This window comes from Euleptes europaea, chromosome 9 (genome assembly GCF_029931775.1).
Source record: "Euleptes europaea isolate rEulEur1 chromosome 9, rEulEur1.hap1, whole genome shotgun sequence".
Classification (NCBI taxonomy): domain Eukaryota; kingdom Metazoa; phylum Chordata; class Lepidosauria; order Squamata; family Sphaerodactylidae; genus Euleptes; species Euleptes europaea.
The window spans coordinates 21854897-21874999 of NC_079320.1; the positions used below are offsets into that span (position 1 = coordinate 21854897).

At 43.0% G+C, this 20103-nt stretch overlaps 1 protein-coding gene across 1 annotated transcript; it reads left to right on the forward strand.

Annotated features, from left to right (window-relative positions):
- Nucleotides 1-9674: 9674 nt before the first annotated feature.
- Nucleotides 9675-19846, forward strand: C9H4orf17 (chromosome 9 C4orf17 homolog). Its single transcript, XM_056855818.1, has 8 exons — nt 9675-9807; nt 11811-12005; nt 12162-12229; nt 13352-13504; nt 14601-14682; nt 16820-16988; nt 17211-17362; nt 19626-19846. Exons 1-8 carry the CDS (start codon nt 9675-9677, stop codon nt 19844-19846), a joined length of 1173 nt encoding a protein of 390 aa, XP_056711796.1.
- Nucleotides 19847-20103: the final 257 nt, after the last annotated feature.

A 20103-nucleotide genomic window follows, 5' to 3' on the forward strand; every position in this document is an offset into this window, starting at 1 on the left:
CAAATCACATTGACGTGACGTATGCTTGTGGCGAACCTGAAATATCCATAATACCTCCCTCACAACCAGTCTGTTCTATCCATTTCAGCCTGCAGAATGCTTCATGTGTGCAATGGACAACTTTAATATACTTTAATATATAATATTTAATAGGAATAGGAATATATGCCTTTCTGGGGCACGAGGCAGGAAGGAAAGAGAAACAGCCATTGTTTCCAGAGACCCAGCACTGCTAAGAAATAAGACTGTTGGGTAGGAAGATCAATATTGTGTGCTTGGATTTCATATTGGAGTTTCTTCAGCTCCAGCCTTGTCGAGATTTGTTAGGACATCTGTGTAATAACATGTCTCTAAAATAAACTATCCTATCCAGTTGCTCCACAAGTATAACACCTTAGCATGGAGAAAACTGGACTACTTGTACTAGTCCAATAATTTACTACTACTGGAATCCTCATTTCCATGTGCTACACTTTTTTTTTAATTGATAAAAGGGGTACAGAAGAGGGGAAAAGGGAAAGGGAAAAAACAGTGGTCCAGTATACATTTGAAAGAAAGAAAAAACACAAATTAAGAAACAGATCGAGCAGACTACATCACTCTGCTTTTCAACACCGTTTTTCCATCAGTTAATTGCCCAAATTATAGAATAAAAAAGAAAAAAAAATTTGGGCGAGTTAAGCATATAGTATAGCTGGAAAATGACCATCTGTTATATCTATCAAACATATTTAATAACTCTGCCATCAAGAGAATTATCTAGACCTAAAATTAAAATATCATTACTATTGATTACTGTCTACCTTTTTACCTTGTTTTTGTTAACCTTCAGCATATTCATAAAACAATTTCCATTTCTTGTAAAACTGCTCATAGCTCATTTCATTGCTTCTGTTTATCGTGTTGGTCATTTTTGCCATAATAGCATATTCCATTAGTCTACACTTTTTGAAGAAACCTTAAAGGCAACTGCTTACCTCGATCATTTCACATCCATCACTGATCCAAATGAATTCTTTCCATTGTTTTACCACAGGTGGACCCTGACCTGGATGGCCCAGGCTAGCCTGATCTCAGAAGCTAAGCAGGATTGGTCCTGGCTAGTACTTGGATGGTAGACCACTGAGGAATGCCAGAGTCACTATGAAGAGGAAGGCAATGGCAAACTGCCTCTGTTAGTCTCTTGCCTTGAAAACCCAACTGGGTTGCCATAACACGCAAACACACACTGCAAGTTTGTTCACTTGCCTGTTGTCAGGCTTACAACCCTGTGGCACCAGGTTCCCTGGTCTTTCCTGGCTCTCTGCAATTCATAAGCATTAGAAACAAGGCAGACAGGAGGTAATGGGCAATCCTTAGCAGCCACTGCAGCAGAAATGTTCGTAAGAGCAACCACACTATGGGAACTTCATGTTGCATATAGACCTGTGGCATTTTAGGATCACTTGTTTTTGGGAAACACAGCTGCTGGGGCTGCTATTTGAACTGGAAGACCAACATGTAGGTAGAACAAGTCAGTGTGGTATGGTGGTTAAGAGTCTTGGACTAGGATCTGGAAGACCCAGGGTCGAATCCCTACTTTGCCATGGAAGCTCACTGGAGACCTTGGGCCAGGCACACTCTCTCAGCTTAGCCTACCACACAGGGTTGTTGTGAGGATCAAATTGAGGACAGGAAAATGATGGGGGCCCATTGGGGAGAAAGGCAGGGTATTAAGGAAGTAAATAAATAAATACATAAATGAAGTTCTCATTCACCATTTTCCCCACCCAAAACAGCCCCCCACAGGCTGGGGAAAAGATGAAGCCCTTCCTCCCCATGCCAGTCTTGTGGCATCATTACCTGCATTTTATAAGAGGGTTTTTTAAAAAAAGAAGAACCCTGGAACTACAGATAGGGTTGGATTTACCGCATCATTTATGCTGACAGAGCAGGATTTGGGGGGCTATGACGGGAGGGCAGTGGGTGAGAAAATCATGCTCCAGAAATCCTGTCTGTGGCAGTGCTCTGGTCAACTGAAGCAATTGCATGTAGGTGACTTGCACACGGCGAGGAGTCCCTGAAGTTTCCTCAAACCAGTTGGATAACATTTTAATCTTCCAGGACATTCCATTGCTGACCTACAAGTGGCAGTCCTCAAACAGAGAAGCTTCAAAGGGAGATTACAACCTGAGATTGGTGAACTTGGTGAACTTGAGGTCATTCACAAATTCAGAACAATAGACCACCTCCCCTGGGGAAAACAGGATTCTTAGCTCACCATAGATGCTACTTTTCTGTCCCTGAAGCATTACTCCCCTGCTCTAATCAAGCTGATTACATTTTGCATTGTACCTCTACATCCTTCCTTGCAACACCCCTCCCACTTTCGGACGGGAATATAAGGGCTCAGGGATGTCCATCTGAGGAAGGGAGCTTTGGCTCTTGAAAGCTCATACCCTGGAAATTTTGTTGGTCTTTAAAGTCTTGGTCTTCTACTGCAGACCAACATGGCTATCCATGTTGCTGATGTTGCTGCTGATTTGCCCCCGCACCAGTGTAGGTGCCACCTTATTCTGTGATAAGTAGGGTTGCCAGAACCCTGTTCGCCACCGGCGGGAGGTTTTTGAGGTGAAGCCTGAGGAGGGTGGGGTTTGGGGAGGGGAAGGACTTCAATGCCATAGAGTCCAATTGCCAAAGCGGCCATTTTCTCCAGGTGAACTGATCTCTTTCAGCTGGAGATCAGTTGTAATAGCAGGAGATCTCCAGCTAGTACCTGGAGGTTGGCAACCCTAGTGATAAGGTGGCACCTACACCAGCATGGGGTCACACTGGCTTCTAAGGAGCTTTCCCCCCCTTCAGGAATGGGCTCTTAATTCCTAAAAAGGGGGAAATAAACAGATCGCTAAATTTCAGGGAGAAATAGGGTAAAGAGAAATTAAAGGGATTTCTCTTAACATGCTATTTAGGAACCCATCCAGGATATCCCATTGCAGAGTAAATTAAAACAACACACAACAGGCAGAGAAGAAACCCAGACTTCCTTGGGTTTCCACGAGAACAAGAGGAAATCTTATGGCACCTATATAGCACTCATAGATTTGAATTTATTTCTGCTGAATGAAGTTTCACTTCATGCATCTCATGGGCTCTGGGCTGGCCCATAACGGGTTATGCTTTTTCAAATCTGTTAGATTTTAAGGTGCCATGTCTGCGGCAATGCATGAATAGAGCAATCCCACGGGTGTTTTTCTTTGTCTGTAAGATAGCTCCATCTAGTGGTGTGCTGAACTGACATTGATATACTGCATTTCCTGTTATATTGAATATTAGAGTTGGCCTTAGCTAAAACAGACCTGTGCTTTTCAAAATATGCTAACTAGGTAGAGATCTGCAAAATACGGTTGAAATGTGGATAGCTCCCCATACCAAATATTGCACAGCAAGGCTGAATATTACTGAGGGAAAGCTCAGGAGGTAATCCACCCTACATCATATTTCCCGCTACCTATTTAAAATCACAAAAGTAATTTCATCCATTCACCCACCAGGTTTTCATCTAGCTGGCACTGGAATTATTCCAGTGTACCCTTTCCTGACAACCTTAATTTATAGAAAAATAACTGACACAAGCTGAGACATATCACAGTTGGTACCTCTTTCATTCCATGGCCTTCTGATACTGTTTACAATCCCCCCCAATAGCCATGTATATATATCTGCTAACTGAGATCATACTCTGTGCATCTGATGAAGTAGGCTTCAGTCCATGAAGTGTATTTGCCCATTTATTCTAGTTCAGTTTATGAGTTCGCCCAAAGCTCTTCTTCCACTATTTTGCGGTCTGCTTGTAATGAGATCTATTACACACTTCTCCTAGTCTAGATTCCTTGGGTAGCGTAGCAAACCCTTCCAAATAAATTTTCCATCCTTCTTTATGCAAGGCACAAAATAGTGGTCAGGCTCAATCTCTGCTATGGCTGGCTGCTGAATGGAGCCAGCGTTTCAAATAATGGCTCAGAATTTTATTTTAAAACACAAAGCGAACAGTCGCTATTTGTGTAACATACAGATCTCAAATAAGTGGTCTACTTACGTTTCTTGCAAATAAAACCAGCTTCTCCTTACTGTTATTCCTGGCTAAAATGTTATTTGACCTGTCATAATCTCTTGTTGCAATGAAAGCATCCTGTTGGATGGATTAAACATTCTTCCTGCAAACTAGGACTATAAAACATTATGTTTTGATCAGACTCGCTAGATCTTGATTTCTCAAACATTTGTTCTCCACTTTAAAGATGTACTTGGACACCACTTTTTTCAACCATAGGATGGCTTTCCTACATGATTCCCTCCTGTTTATATCCATCCACCTACCAAGGTCATCGGTGGAAGTCTGGCTCTGCATTTCCCCACATCCTGAAATGTGGTGGGTGTGCACGAGGGACAGGGCCTTCTCATGAGTGGCACCTGTATTGCAGGACTCCATCTCTACAGTCTTACTTGGTGTCAATTCAAGTTCCTGCTTGATTTTGACTTCATGAAGGCCTCACCTCTAAGGCCATCATTTCAGGGTAACTGCAGGACTAACCACTGTTTTTGTTCCTCCCTGAGTGAGCCTGGCTTTTACCTCCCTTCACTATGAACAGGACAGTTGTGTCTGCCACCGATTTGAGTGCTGATTAATTCCTCAGGCTTGCCTGTATATTGTGAGCTGTTTACCTTTCCCAGAAAGCTTTTAAAGACAGCTTTATAGGACAAAGCTAGGCTGGATCCAAATCCCATCCAATGAATTATTTCAAGTAAATAAAAGTTTCCAAGAGCCTAGTTTTTTTAAAAATCACTAGTTTTGCACTAAGTCAATGAGACTTTTTTTTTTAAAACGGGTATTATTTGTTAGCCTTCTTAGGGAATATTTCTGGTTAAAAAGTCTTTAAATAAGTAACATTACCCATAGGGGAAAGGTATAATGTGATAAGGGCTGTTTTTAAAATAAAGTTTTTATTGATTTTTAGGGTACAGAATAGAAACGTGATAAGGGCTATTTTAAGAGACTAATGCATATTAGAAAATGAAAAGATACATCTCTTTTTCATGGCTTTATTCTAATCATGAGACCTGAGGCTCAAAATGGGACTGTCTGGTCCCTGATCATAAGTGTTGCATTGTTTTCCATACCAAAAGATAAGCTTTACAGTTTCCTTTGTTTTTAGAGCCTGTTTTCCTCTTACATAAGAACATAAGAAAGGCCCTGCTGGATCAGACCAAGGCCCATCAAGTCCAGCAGTCTGTTCACACAGTGGCCAACCAGGTGCCTCCAGGAAGCCACCACAAGGCGAGTGCAGCAGCACCATCCTGCCTGTGTTTCACCGCACCCAAAATAATAGGCATGCTCCTCTGATACTAGAGAGAATAGGTATGCAGTATGATCAGTATCCATTCTAACTAATAGCCATGAATACTCCTCTCCTCCATGAATATGTCCACTCCCCTCTTAAAGCCCTCCAAGCTTTGCTGACAAGGATCAGGGCTCCTCCGGAGCTACCTGGCCCCAGATCCTGGCATTGTCCGAAGCCTCCTTCCGTCCCCACTTTTCCCTAGCTCTGCACACCAAGCGACTCATCGCCACCTGTCCCGGCCCCGATTCCCACCTCTCTCACGCGCCTCTCCCCGCTCCTGCTCCTTTGCGCCCGTGCTCACTTAGATAAATGTAAAGATGTACAAAACGATGAGCATTCATATGTGACCTAGCCCTCAGCCAAGCTGTGGTCTATTATCAGTATATTTTCCTGGATTCTGCTTCCTAAAGCCTCCTATGAACACAGCTTTGTTCAGTTTATTTCTTTAGAAATTGTTTATATTGTCTCTTCAGAGACCTGCTTGAAGAGACTGACAACTAAAACAATACAATAAAAGCATACTGCCATTTAAAACAACCCAGAGCATTAAAAAACATTAAAATAGGCTATAGCATCATGCGATTTCTATTTCACTGATTCTCTGCAAGTTATCTTTGCAGTGATATATGAGGAACATTGGACAGTTTACAATGGTATGAGGTGGGCAGATGTCATAAAGCAGTGTTGCCCACAGAACACTGGAGAGAAAAGATTCTTGAATTCCATACTTAGAACTACTTTTTACTTAGCTGCCTTTTCTTAGGACACTGGGTGAAGAGATGATCCAGTGAGGATAAAAAGAGAAAAACAACGGATGAAAATTCTGAACTTCTGAATGCAATGAAGTCTGGGTATACAAAAAATTACCTTGCCCTTTCAGTTCAAATCATTTGACCCAGAAGAACAAATGCCACTGTTTCAAGAGAAGAAAAATATAAAAAGGTAAAGGTAAAGGTCCCCTGTGCAAGCACCGGGTCATTCCTGACCCATGGGGTGCGTCACATCCTGACGTTTACAAGGCAGACTTTGTTTACAAGGGGTTTGCCAATGCCTTCCCTAGTCATCTTCCCTTTACCCCCAGCAAGCTGGGTACTCATTTTACCGACCTCGGAAGGATGGAAGGCTGAGTCGACCTCGAGCCGGCTACCTGAAACCGACTTCCGTTGGGATCAAACTCAGGTCGTGAGCAGAGCTTGGACTGCAGTACTGCAGCTTACCACTCTGTGCCACGGGGCTCTTTTGGGGCTGTGATATAACCCAATACAATATAAGAACGCTGCTCAGCTTGCATTTCTGCAGAAGTGTTCCTGCACAATCTCCCTACACAACACTTGAGCAGATACCTTAAAAGAATGTGTACCACAGATTTTTGTAAGGGGTTGACATTTTTAGTCTCATCATTTAATTAAAACAAAAATGAGCATAATGCTAACAAAAGGAAGAATGTTAAAACTCTGTAGTTTAATTATTAGGGTTGCCAGCATTCAGGTGGTGGCTGCAGATTTCCTACTGTTACAACTGATCTCCAGGTCAGTTTCCCTGGAGAAAATGGCTGCTTTGGAAGGTGGACTCTATGGCATTATACCCCATTGAAGTCCCTCCCCTCCCCAAACCCCACCCTCCTCAGTCTCCACCTCCAAAATCTCTAGGTATTTCTCAACTCAGAGCTGGCAACCCTATTAATTATGGCTTCTTTCACATTTAGGTCCAGCTTGGGTCTGAAAATGCTGAGGGGTTTTCTTTGGCTTCGTGCCATATTGAAACATCTGTGTTATAGATTGTTATGGTTTGTGTGTCTTGCGATATGTATATGTATATACGATTAGTAGTTGTGCACATTTAGGATTATAGCGTTTGTGTATAGATGTAGCATGTAAGTGCAATATTTTTTTATATTGTTAAGAATTGTTTGTGGCCATTTCTATGCAATTTCAGTCACGCAGGTTTTTTTGCAGAGGTTGGTGGTTGATTTAATTCCACCAGTTCCACACAGCACCAATGGAGGAGGAGGAGGAAGAAGAAGAATTGTTATTTTATATGCCGACTTTCTCTCCACTTAAGGAAGAATCAAACTGGCTTACAATCACCTTCCCCTCCTCTCCCCACAACAGACACCCTGTGAGGTAGGTGGGGCTGAGAGTACTCTAAGAGACCTGTGACTAGCCCAAGGTCACCCAACTGGCTTCATGTGGAGGAGTGGGGAAACTAATCTGGTTCACCAGATTACCATCCGCTGTTCATGTGAAGGAGTGGGGAATCAAACCCAGTTCTCCAGGGGAGAGTCCACCGCTCCAAACCACCGCTCTTAACCACTACGCCATGCTTGGCCCGACATCACAGCCCCGTAACAGCTCTTGCTCCACCCCTGGTGGAGGGTGCCAGGGGACCCCTCAGCAGAATGGCTGGGGCAGGCAGCCAGGAGCCCTCTGCAGGTGAGCAGAAGAGACCCCTGACTGGATGCACTCTCCTTGTCATGTCCCTGTGCCCCTTTCTTTGTGATTGTAGCCTTTGCATCATATGGGCTGTGGACCTCCTTGTGGTCGCTACCAGCGGGAGAATGCCGGGGCTCTTGCCAGTGTTGTCAGCTGCCCCATTACTGTTAGGCAGGGCTCAGTTCCTTTAAGGGGGTGGGGGCGTGTGTCCCACAGACCCGGTCTCAATCCATGGCCCTGCCCCTTCCCTGTGACATGCACAGGGCTGGGTCCCTGGACCCGCCAGCCCATGATTGCTTCTGTCTGCCCTGTCCGTCGCAGCCCTGCTGTCGCACCTTGTGACCTGTATAGGATGTGACACCGTGGTTGCGGGGGCCGCTGAGGCAACCCTGCTTTTGCCTGCCTCCTGGCCTTTGCCGGAACCCTGTAGGGAGCAGACTAGCAGCTCCATGATTAGACTGGTGGCTGGCCCCTGCAACGCAGGCAGCCCTTAGGACCGCATTGTTGACCAGTCATTTCTTTTTCTTATTCAGTAATTGACATATCAAATAGCAATGTGTAATTACCAATTAAGAAAAAAAACCTGACAAAGCTCTCCAGGGCCCCAGCTGCAAGAAATGGGATAGGGAAAGTGCAGGAAAACATGCTGCCTGAATGCTCTATTGCAACAGAGCAGCGGCAAAAGTGCCATCGCCATTTGGAAACAGCCTATGACAATTTCAGACCTCCCTATTTCTTATTGTGTTATGTTAAGGAAGCTGACCTTGAGCCCCTCCAAATCCATCCCATAAACATTTTTCCTATTTATTTCAGTGGAACATTAGCCAGTGTGGTGTAGCGGTTAAGTGTTGGACTACTGTCTGGAAGACCCAGGTTCGAATCCCCACTCTGCCACGGAAGCTTGCTGGGTGACCTTGAGCCAGTCACACTCTCTCAGCCTAACCTACCTCACAGGGTTGTTGTGAGGATAAAATGGAGGAGAGGAGAATGACGGAAGCCGCTTTGGGTCCCTATTGGGGGGAAAGCGGGGTATAACTAAATAAATTAAAAAACAACACTAATGTATACTGAAGATGCAATCTTAAACCATCACTGGCAAAATTATTTCCATTTATAACTTTAGCATTAATGTGTCAAACTAACAACATGGCCGTGATCCCACAGACTCCTCAAGGTGTGCTTGAGGAGTTGAACTTCTCTGAACCTTCTCAACACTTAATAGCAGCTCCCTTGTCTCTCAGTGACACGACAAACCAAATACATATGTGGGCTCTACAACAGCTCCCAAAGAAGTACAGGCATACCTCGTTTTATTGCGTTTTCACAGATACTGCCTTTTCGAGCAAGTCTATTGGCACCATTTTCCCTTCAGCCTGTGCTCACTTCGTGTCTCTGTGTCACGTTTTGGTAATTCTCGCTATATTTCGAACTTTTAAATTATTATTACAATACATTTTTAGACATACTATTGCACACTTAATGGGCTACAGTATAGTGTAAACATAACTTTTATATGTACTGGGAAACAAAAAAAAATCATTTGACTCGCTTTATTGTGATATTCGCTTTATTGCGGTGATCTGGAACCGAATCCACAATATCTCCAAGGTATGCTTGTAAAACTCAGGCATTAAAATGCCTTCAAATATGTATCTGAAGAAGTGAGCTGTGGCTCACAAAAGCTCATACCCTGCCAGAAATTTTGTTAGTTTTTAAGGTGCTACTGGACTCTTGCTCTTTTCAAAAATGTATGTAATCTTTATGTCAACTGCTCTGCAATTTTAGCATTAGGGCTGTCCTGATGAGATGCTGCCAGAATCTGCTATCCCAAGAATAACTGCAGGGAAGATAGAAATGCTTTAAGATGAATATCAATTTCAGAACACAACCAGATCCTCTGATGAGCCCAAGAGGATCTACAAAGCCCGGGCCCAATGAGCGGAACATGAGCCTCAAACACAACAACTTTCTTCCCCGAACAGTGGGTCATGCTAAAGGTAAAGCACCCTTTCAAGGTTAATATGGCCAGGCTCTGCATGAACAAGAAGTGCATGTTTCCTTGCAATATTTTTTTCTCTCTCTCTTTTTCTTTAATACACATAGCATAACAAGATGTAAAGCAATCACAGCAAGTCTCCAGTTGCAAAAACTGGTATTGATTCCAAGGAGAATAATTAAAAGCTATAACCTGTTTTTCAGACTCCAACCACCAATTTTTCTAATGGCATTTCAAGACTTCCCTGGGGATGAGTAAAAGGAAGAAGGCATAGTGAAAAATATTAATGATAATAATAACAGATACCAGTATTTTGAATAATAAACTGGTTTATGGAAACAGTTTTTGGTGGGTAGCTGTGTTGGTCTGCAAGATTTGAGTTGAGTAGCACCTTAAAGACCGACACGATTTTCAGGGTAAAACCTTTCAAGAGTCAAAGGTTTCTTTTGTCAGATCCAAGTAGGAATGGAGATTCTCATCTTATCTGACTCCTTGACTTTTGAAATACTCCAACCTTTGTTTCTGAAACTCAGGGCAGAACTACACAATATGCTACCGTTATGCCCCACCAAGTCCATCCTAGGCCCTGTCAACCAGATGTGTGCTGGGAATTCCATGCTTGGAACTGAATTCCCAGGCACACGGGGGACCATGGGGCTGTGGGGAGAGGAGCCTTGCACCATTTTCTGAACTGAAAAAGTTCCAGGGATCTACTATTTGCTCCCCTGGGGAAAAATATATATCTATGTGTGTAGCTCATCAGTTCCCCTAGTGGGGAAAACAGCAGTTTCCTGGGGCCATTTCAGATTAGGAAAACAACACAGTGGGAGTAGGCTTAACCCCCATTTCCACACAGCCCTGATCTGAATTAGGACCCTTGTGCATCTGGGAATTCAGTCCTAAGCATGAAACTCCCAGTGTCCATCTGGTTGACAGGTGAACATGTGGAGAGGGGCCACAATTAGGATCTCAAGTCTAATTAGGATCTCAGGTCAAGTCATTCCAGGCATGATAAAGATTGGGGGGAGAGGTTGGCTTGCTACCTAATTATGCATTCTAGAGTATTCATTCATAAATATTTGAGGTCTCTCATTTTAGAATAAGTAGAGCACAATTAGCAATATTTAGTTAAATGCTGGGCTGAAAGACAAAAACGCCTAAAAGTTCACAGCAAGCCACCATTAATCAATCAGTGAGACTGTAAATGGCTTATTTAGTAAGCTAGACTAATGATCTATCAGTCTGCGGCTTTCTTCTTAGGCTTTATTAGGCCAGTTCACACAAGAATGTTTGTTGCAACAAAATCAAATGATGCCATCTGATGAGTTCTGATGTCAAATCAAACACAGTGAAATCAGTTGCCATATTTAGCTTTGAGACATTAAGAAGAAGAGTTGGTTTTTATATGCCGACTTTTTCTACCACTTAAGGAAGAATCAAAGCGGCTTACAATCACCTTCCCTTCCCTTCCCCACAACAGACACCCTGTGAGGTAGCTGGGCCTGAGAGAGTGAGACTAACCCAAGGTCACCCAGCTGGCTTCATGTGTAGGAGTGGGGAAACAAATCCAGTCCACCAGATTAAGTGTAGGTTTACACATGAATGCGCAACACTTGACATTTATTAATAATTTCGACTTACTATCCCACCCTCCCTGGCCAAAGTGTTTTTATTGGAGCACTTGTGGGATGGTCCCCCATCTTATTTATGAAATGTGGTTCGAATCAGATGGAAGGTGAAATGCAAATTCAGTTTGTGATTGATCTGTGATCACTCATTCCCTCATGTAAGTTATCACCTGTCATTACAGTCAGTTGATGAACATTCATGTGTGAACCAGCTCCCAAGTGTTGCAAAACTGAGGGTTGGCCGTGCATGTGTGAAACAGATGCTCTGGTTTGCAATCCACTTCTGCAGTGTGTCCATATACCAAACCCATCCACACAGCTGGAAAGAATTTTTAAGGCACCTAATTATGGATTCTTTCTTTTCTTTCTCTCTCAGGATTAAAGGATATACCTGGCTGTGCTGAGAGTGAGTCAGGCTATATTTCAGGACACTTCATCATGCCAGGGATAGAACAGGGTCAGAATCAGATGCGTACTAGAACATCTGTTGGCTATACCTTTCCTGGTTCCAGCGCACTACATCTGCAGTCTCTCACAAGCAAAAAAACCAGTCTGGCACAGGCAATTCCATGTAAGTTTCCCTCCCTTCTTAATACAGATAGAAGACGCGAATGGGCTCAGGGCTGGTTTTCTAGACAAGCTACCCAAGCAACTATTTAGGGGTGGCACAATGAGGAGGGAGCTGATGCACCAGATGCAAAATCTCATTAAAATCTTTGCATTCTAGATGATATGAAAGAAGACATTGCGCTGCTCACAAACAAAACATGGAACGCTCCCTTTTTGAAGGGAAAGGTAATGAGATGGGCCATAGTGAGCTTTTATCATTCAAATCATTAAGATTCCTTGCTGTACACTTCAACCCTATGAATCTATCTTTTGCTTTTCTATATCTCGCATCCATTGCAATGGGGCTTGTTTAGGAGATTCTCCTAATGGACCTCACTGTCTCTTTGAATGTAGTGGGGGCAGCAGAAGGGCAATGGGTTGTATCTAGCATACCAAATCTTTTGCCCCTGAACCCAATGGGAGAATGTGGAGCAGGTGCAGCAGTGGCCCATGCCAAGGGCTAAATCTTATTAAGCGCTTCTTGCTACACCACATGTGGCCGCATGCCAGAGCATAGCGCATGGGTGCTTGCCCCTCATGAGGAGCAAATCAAAAGCATTGCCTGTCTGAGAGGTGGGTGACAGGACTTCCCACAGCTTGTGCATTCCCATGCTGTTAATACATGATGACTCACTGGACAGGCATTCACAGAGAAAGTCTGGGAAAGTCTCAGCACGTGGTGCATGTTTTGCAGTCTGTACACTGCCTATCCCTGCATTAGTATGTTCCAGAACCCTGTTGTCCAAGAGTAATAAACTACGCTTTCACTTCTGTGAGAATTCATGTTTGGCCTACACAAAACCTGCGGGAAAGCTGGGGAAGTTAAGATTTTTCAGGCCTGGGTTTTCAGTGATTTTTTTCTGCAGAGGGGAGCTCTTCTCCCTCCTGCTAACTCAACAGGCATGGGAGAAGAGGAAGGAAAGTTTGCAGGGATCAAGATGCAAAACCAACCAGGGATCTGGGGTCGAAAAGTAAAAACATTCTCCTAAAAAACATGCTTGCATATATGCTTGGAGGTAGTTAACTTGCACCTAACATTACAGTCTCTTTATTAACATTGGAAAGGAAGGCTACTACAGAGAATAGTGGTGCTTTTGGCAAAATAAGAGCAGAACCCTACACTATAGTGTAGCTAACGTAATGGTTAATCCAAACGTACTAGGCACACCAGAGGTAGCCTTCTAGTGTTGGACTCAGGCACCCAAAGTCTGGCAACATATAGAAATTCACAGAACACTGTGATACTACAGCTCAGTGGATACAGTATTGTTATTGTTTCAATCTTTTTATGTGCTGATTTATGATCAGAGTGATCTTCTGAGAAAATATATTCCAGAACAGTCACAGGATGTGCCTGTACCTGAAGTCCGTGCCATTTCACCCGCCCTGGCCCTCCGTTACAGACCAGAAACCATGGAGAAAATGAATTATTCCTCAACCTACCTGGATCATGAAATAAAAGTAAGAGACAATCAGTAAGTGGTTCTGTCCTGGTGGTGGAAAGTGCCGTCAAGTCACAGCTGACTTATGGCGACCCCATAGGGAGACGTTTGGATGGGGTTTGCCATTGCCTTCCTCCGTCTGGGCTGAGAGAGTTCCGCGAGAGCTGTGACTGGCCCAAGGTCACCCAGCAGGCTGAATGTGGAGGAGCAGGGAATCCAACCTGGTTCTCCAGATTAGAGTCCATCACTCTTAACCACTGCACCACACTGTTTCCATTTAGTTCGAGAAACAGGAGGAAAGTATTTAGATTCTGCAACTGAGTCCAACCAATCTGTTAAAAAGAAATGGGAAGTGTCGGTGGCAGAGCTATAACCACAGAGAAAGGAGAGATTACAGTTTTTAAGATATTTTGCACTGGAAGTTGTTACTCACTACTTGCACAGGAGTCAAATGAGTAGTCAAACCAATGAAGGCAAGCCATTTCTCAAGTGCCCATTTCAAGTTTCAACCTGGGCTGTTTCTGCAGGGGGAAAAAGTGGTAGATCTGACATCGGCCATGAGTCTCAGTGAGAAAGGTGGACTATAAATGATGGACCTAAAAATAAAGTTGTTTTCCTGTTAGCCAAGGATGGATGGTTCTCAAATTGCAGAATTGAGGGATGCTAAAGTAAAGCAATTGAATATTGCATTAAAAATCTTTTAGATTAGCCTGTGGAATAACATGATACTTCAGATTTTGCAGACCTGCAGTTCACTTTTAAATTCAACCTGTCATGTGGGACTCATTTTGCGTTTATTATCTGTCCATCATCCTGTTTTTGGTTCCCAGTGTGGCCAGATTTGGCAGACAGGACTTCTGTACCAAACAGTTGCCCAGAAAAGGGAATTTTGATAGGTTCTTCAGCTTTTAGCTGGTGTATCTCCCGTGCAACCCTATGAGGGTTGCACGGGTTTTTGGTGCCGGGCAGAGGTTTCGTCTGTGCCGAAATGTCTTTAGGAGGCAACGCCACCAGTTTGCCTCCTAAGCCCGGCGCGGGCATTCCTTTCAGGAATGCGCTATAAATCTATCTAATCTACAGGCACACTTCATTTGTATCATTTTGGTTTGTCCCAGATCCTGGAAAAGCTTCGTGATATTTTACAGACAGACTCAGTTAAAGAAATCAAAGACTGGTTGTCAAAGGCAAGTCTGAAAGGTAAGAAGAGGGATGAATTAGGCTTGCTATGCCAACCAACCGACTCACCAATCAAATATTGTCAACTGACTATCTTTTTGGAGCGGTGGAGTCTGATCTGGAGAGCCGGGTTTGATTCCCCATTCCTCCACATGAGCGATGGAGGCTAATCTGGTGAACTGGATTTGTTTCTCCACTCCTACACAGAAAGCCAGCTGGGTGACCTTGGGCAAGTCATTCTCTCTCTGCCTCACCTACCTCACAGGGTGTCTGTTGTGGGGAGGGGAAGGGAAGGTGATTGTAAGCTGCTTTGATTCTCCCTTAAGTGGCAGAGAAAGTCGGCATATAAAAACCAACTCGTCTTCTTCTTTTATTTGACTGTGGTCAAGTACCATCAAATATTGCATGATGCCAAGAATGTAGCTATGAAGGTGAGCAAGCTTACCTTCTTAATTTTAGGATGGTCCATTTAGTAGCGGGGGGGGGGGGGTGGCAGGCGTGAGAGCAGTGTGCCCCCTTGCCCTCCAGCAGTGAGGGACAGGACTTGCAGCGCAGCAAAGCTCCTCTATTGGTTACTTCTATAACTGCAGGCATCAAACAGGAATTGTTATCCTAATGCTTACTTAGCAAAACTGCCTTTTAAAAACTTACTTTAAAAATAGCTGCCTTCCTTTTCCTTATTTCAGTTTTAACTTCATTTTCTTAAAAATTTAGAAACTTCAGGCTGGTGATGGTGTTTCAGGACAAAAACAGGAGAATTTTGTGAATTGTTCACATTTGTAAAGACCTTGTCTAACATTATCTATTATTTCTTACAATTTTAAGGCTATTTTACTGTTTCACAATAAAAAATAATAATTAGCTTATGAATCAAATCACGTGATGATTAACGCACCATTTAAGTTCTCAAAAATGCTTTAAAATTCTGGATCTATATTTGATAATATTTGGTTAGTCAAGTGACTGAATCTTTGAAACCAGTCAAAGAACACAGATGTTGGAATATCACTGATTGGAGGGGGGCTGCCAACAGTACTTGTGCAGGGGGGAAATATTTGTGAATGTATGTCAAGATGCATACTGAAGTCAAGAGAGACTCCCTGATTCTAAGACCATACCAGTTCTTACCAAGCATCCATACTTTCTCTTCCAACTTCGTTGTGGGAGCAATACTTACCAAATCTACTGAAGTAAGTCCTATGCTATTCAATAGAGTTTACTCCCAAGAAAATGTTCCTAGGATTACATCCTCTGTCACTACTTGTCACTGAGCTGAAAAGCAGTAATATTTTCTCATCATTATAAAGGTCTATTTAAATGATACACATCAAGTCAATCTAGAAAATCCATTATTGATATAGGGATGTCATCTTTTATGAAACAGAAACACCATTTGTCCAGTTTTCTGAGAGCATTTTGCAGTGACACCAATCTGTTTTTTTCAAGTAATAGCAGCTATTTTAGAAATAGGATATAAGCAAGAATTTTCCCTGTACAATTATTCCCATACTAGATTTCGTCTCTCTGTTTTGTGACTATTCACTAACAAAATGCCTAAAGAAAATTCAAGGGCTCATTCAAGGAAAGAAGTCAGACTTAATGGGGAAAATATAGAACTTATTTTATTTTTCTTATAAGGGGAAGAAGGCACTGTTCTCACCTGGTACCACATCCTTGCTGAGATTTCTAGTAGATTTATTAGAATGTACTTTTATTCTAAGCATTCTGCATATTCAAGAGCACTAACATGCACACAAAGCTTTTAGCGTGTACACAAGAAATGCATTCTGAAAAACTGGAAAGAGCAGAGTATCCCTTGCTCTTCCATGCCCACATATGAGAGCCCTATGTCAAGCCTGGGAACTGATGGGAAGGTTGGGAGTGGGGATATGGAGCTTCGTGTGATATTAACAATGTTGCTACAAACGATAACAGCTCTAAGAATCACCTGAAACTCTATGGTAAAACCATTGAGTTTTCAGTGATTCCTAGAACTACCCTATATCATTCCCAGGCACTGGGACTTGCCAGCGGGAGGCCTGGCAAGCCTAGTCCTAGGATAGCTGTTTTCTTAATATTATTATACAGTGGCACTGTACCGGTTTTAAGTCATTGCATTTCACACTATAGACCCACCCTCCTCTTCTTGATCTTTCAGAGAAAGAGCTTGTATCAAATTTCATCCGCTCAGACATCACCACCCGAGATCTACTGAATTATCAACAGAAATATGTGCAGAGTGGAAGTGAAGCAGCGCATCTAAACTTTCAGGCTATGCTGAAAGGTCCGAAAGCCATCGGATCAATAGAAGAGGAAAAACTATTGAGGTAAATTAATAGAAATCATGGTCATAACAGAGTTTAAATGGAAAACTACCAGAAGCAAGCCATCACACTGCATAATTTAGCTACATCCTAGATGTTTATCAGGGCTGTCTCTCAGAATCCCATAAGAACAGTACAGTCAGCCGCCCTCTGAAAGTGAGTTCATTGCCGATCGTACAACAGGGGCTGACTGACCATTTCACTTACTCATAAATTTCCCGGTAGACTGCTGCCCTTGAGGGCCATTCGTGGCCAGATGCAAACAGAGTCAGTTCTCACTGTCTCAGGTGCCACTTGGCGTGGGCCTTTCAGGGGCAATGCTAATCAGTGTCAGTTCATCAAGGGCCTCATAGACTACTGCCTGTTGGAAGGAGAAAGTAACAGAGGAGTTAATGCTCCCTGTGGGCGACAAACTGAGTGGCCACTACAGCGTTGGCTTGCAGTGCTGTAAGGACCACTAAGCTTGGCTTGCTCCAGGGTCATTTTAACTCCCCCCAGTCCGCCCTTGTAATATAACCATAATGTTGGAATTATTTTAGCAGATACAGCTGTAGCTCCCCTGATTCATCCCCCAAAGCTATGTATACAAGCAAAGGAAAAATGTTATTGGTGTTCTTTTATTTATTTATTTATTTAGCTGTCTACTCACAGCTGACTTATGGCGACCATGTAGTTTTTTCAAGGCAAGAGATGTTTGGAGGCGGTTTGCCATTGCCTGCCTCCACATCACACCCCTGGTATTCCTTGGAGGCCTCCCATCCAAATACTTGCCAGGGTCAAGGCTGAAAGTGTGTGACTGCCCCAAGGTCACCCAGCAAGTTTCCATGGCAGAGTGGGGATTCAAACCTGAGTTTCCCAGATCTTAGTCTGACACTTTTAATCACTACACCATGCTGGCTCTCTGTTCCCTCTCTGAGAGCCAGCATGGTGTAGTGGTTAAGAGGGGTGGTTTGCAGCAGTGGACTCTAATCTGGAGAACCAGGTTTGATTCACCACTCCTCCACATTGAGAGGCAGATGCTAATCTGGTGAACCAGGTTTGTTTCCCCACTCATACACATGAAGCCAGCTGGATGACCTTGGGCTAGTCACAGCTCTCTTAGAGCTCTCTCAGCCCCACCTACCTCACAGGGTGTCTGTTGTGGGGAGAGGAAGGGAAGGCAATTGTAAGCCTTTCTGATTCTTCCTTAAGTGCTAGAGAAAGTCGGCATATAAAAACCAACTCTTTTTATTACCAATGGTATTTGTTCAAGTGAAGGCGACCTATTTCACTGTTTTTAGTTTTGGTTCTGTACAAAATAAATACAAATTTAATAAATTGGGTAGAAAACATCCCTTGTATGTATTTCCTCCCAAATCAATACTTTCCGAGTTAACACATTCACCAACATTTTTAAAAGGTGTAAGCAAGACTATTCTGTTTGACGGGTTGGATCCAACACATTTTTCCAGTCTGTGCTAATTCCTTTCTACTAGTTCCCATGCTACATGGCTTTTATTCATGCAGGTCCCATGATCCCCAGCATAGCCTGCTTGGTAGTCAAATGTCCCCCTCCTCCCTTTTCCAGCAGTGGAAAAGCTGGTAGGATCTAATTCAGTGATCCTTTGTCTTTAACTGACTCTTGATCTCTGCATGTGTTAAATTGTCTCCCCTCTTAAACTGTGCTGGGCCTGCAGTGTATATAGAATATGCAAGCCTTCTTTCTTCTATTTAGGAATATAAGCCAAGGATCAAGAGCCTGTATAGGGAAAGCATCAGGTAGGCATTTTAATTTTTATAACTTTAATGGACAAATAGGAAACTGTATTCTCAAGAGTGAACATAGAAGGATTAACATAAAAGTGAGAGAACTTAATAAGCTTGACACCTGAGAGACACTGCATGAATAGACTGCTGGACTTGATGGGCCTCGGTCTGATCCAGCATGGCTTTTCTTATGTTCTTACTATCAGCGCAATCCTATGCAGAGTTACAGCCATCTAAACCCATTCAAATCAATGGGTTTAGAAGAGTATATGTAATGTATTATTGTCAGGTTCTTTGTTATATTGTATCAAAAGGTGTTCAAGAAAAAAAAACTAATTAATAGCAGGTAGATGGCAATTATTCTTTATTATTTTCATTGGATTATGTTTCTATTTTCTGTTGTTTCTTTTCTTTTAATTAATTGAAATAAAACTTTATTTTTTAAAAAAGGATTGCAGAGTATTTGCTTTATAGCGATATAAAGACAGACAGAGCTTTGTGTTCTGAAATCCATTAAAAAAAATCCTCATTGTAACGTCTCAGTAGGAGCCCCGTGGTGCAGAGAGGTAAGCTGCAGTACTGCAGTCCAAGCTCTGCCTACGACCTGAGTTCGATCCCGACAGAAGTTGGTTTCAGGTAGCCAGCTCAAGGTTGACTCAGCCTTCCATCTTTCCGAGGTCGGTAAAATGAGTACCCGGCTTGCTGCTGGGGGTAAAGGGAAGACGACTGGGGAAGGCACTGACAAACCACCCCATAAACAAAGTCTGCCTAGTAAATATTGGGATGTGATGTCACCCCATGGGTCAGGAATGACCCGGTGCTTGCACAGGGGACCTTTACCTTTTTAACATCTTAGTGGTATAATATAGCTTTGATTTCCAAAATCTCTTTCAGATAGGGAAAGCGATCATTTGCTCACCGGAAGAGAGAAAATCGGAATCCCAACTTCTGACCCACTGCCCTTAGAGCTTTCCCCCAGCAGATCCAAAATTGAGGAAAGGACGCAAACTTCTCCATCAATCCCACAAAGCAGCATCCACCTGCTGTACAACAGGTGTCGTGTTAAGCGGCCACAACGTATCCCACAAGAAAATATTCTTCCTAAGAAGCTGTGAAGGTCACCTGCTGGAAGATGCATGGTAAATCCTACACTATCCGGTCAGTCTCCCAAGCGTCCTTTAGAAAAGGAGATGTGTCCTCCACAGTTAGGTCTGTGGAGTGGTTATGTGTAAACACAATAAATACAGACTATCCCAAACCTCTTTGAATGTTAGCATATGGAAATGCTAAACTAAATGCTAAATAAATTACTTTTCTTCCTCTTTGCAATGACATGCATCTGATATTTGACATTAGAAGATGTTGTCGCAGA

What these genes read in the sequence shown, in the direction of transcription:
- C9H4orf17 (XM_056855818.1), top strand. Translation starts at nt 9,675, where the DNA reads ATGAATATCAATTTCAGAACACAACCAGATCCTCTGATGAGCCCAAGA. An exon ending in AACAGTGGGTCATGCTAAAG is followed by an intron (nt 9,808 to 11,810) that starts GTAAAGCACCCT and finishes TTTCTCTCTCAG; the next exon opens with GATTAAAGGATATACCTGGC. An exon ending in CTCCCTTTTTGAAGGGAAAG is followed by an intron (nt 12,230 to 13,351) that starts GTAATGAGATGG and finishes ATTTATGATCAG; the next exon opens with AGTGATCTTCTGAGAAAATA.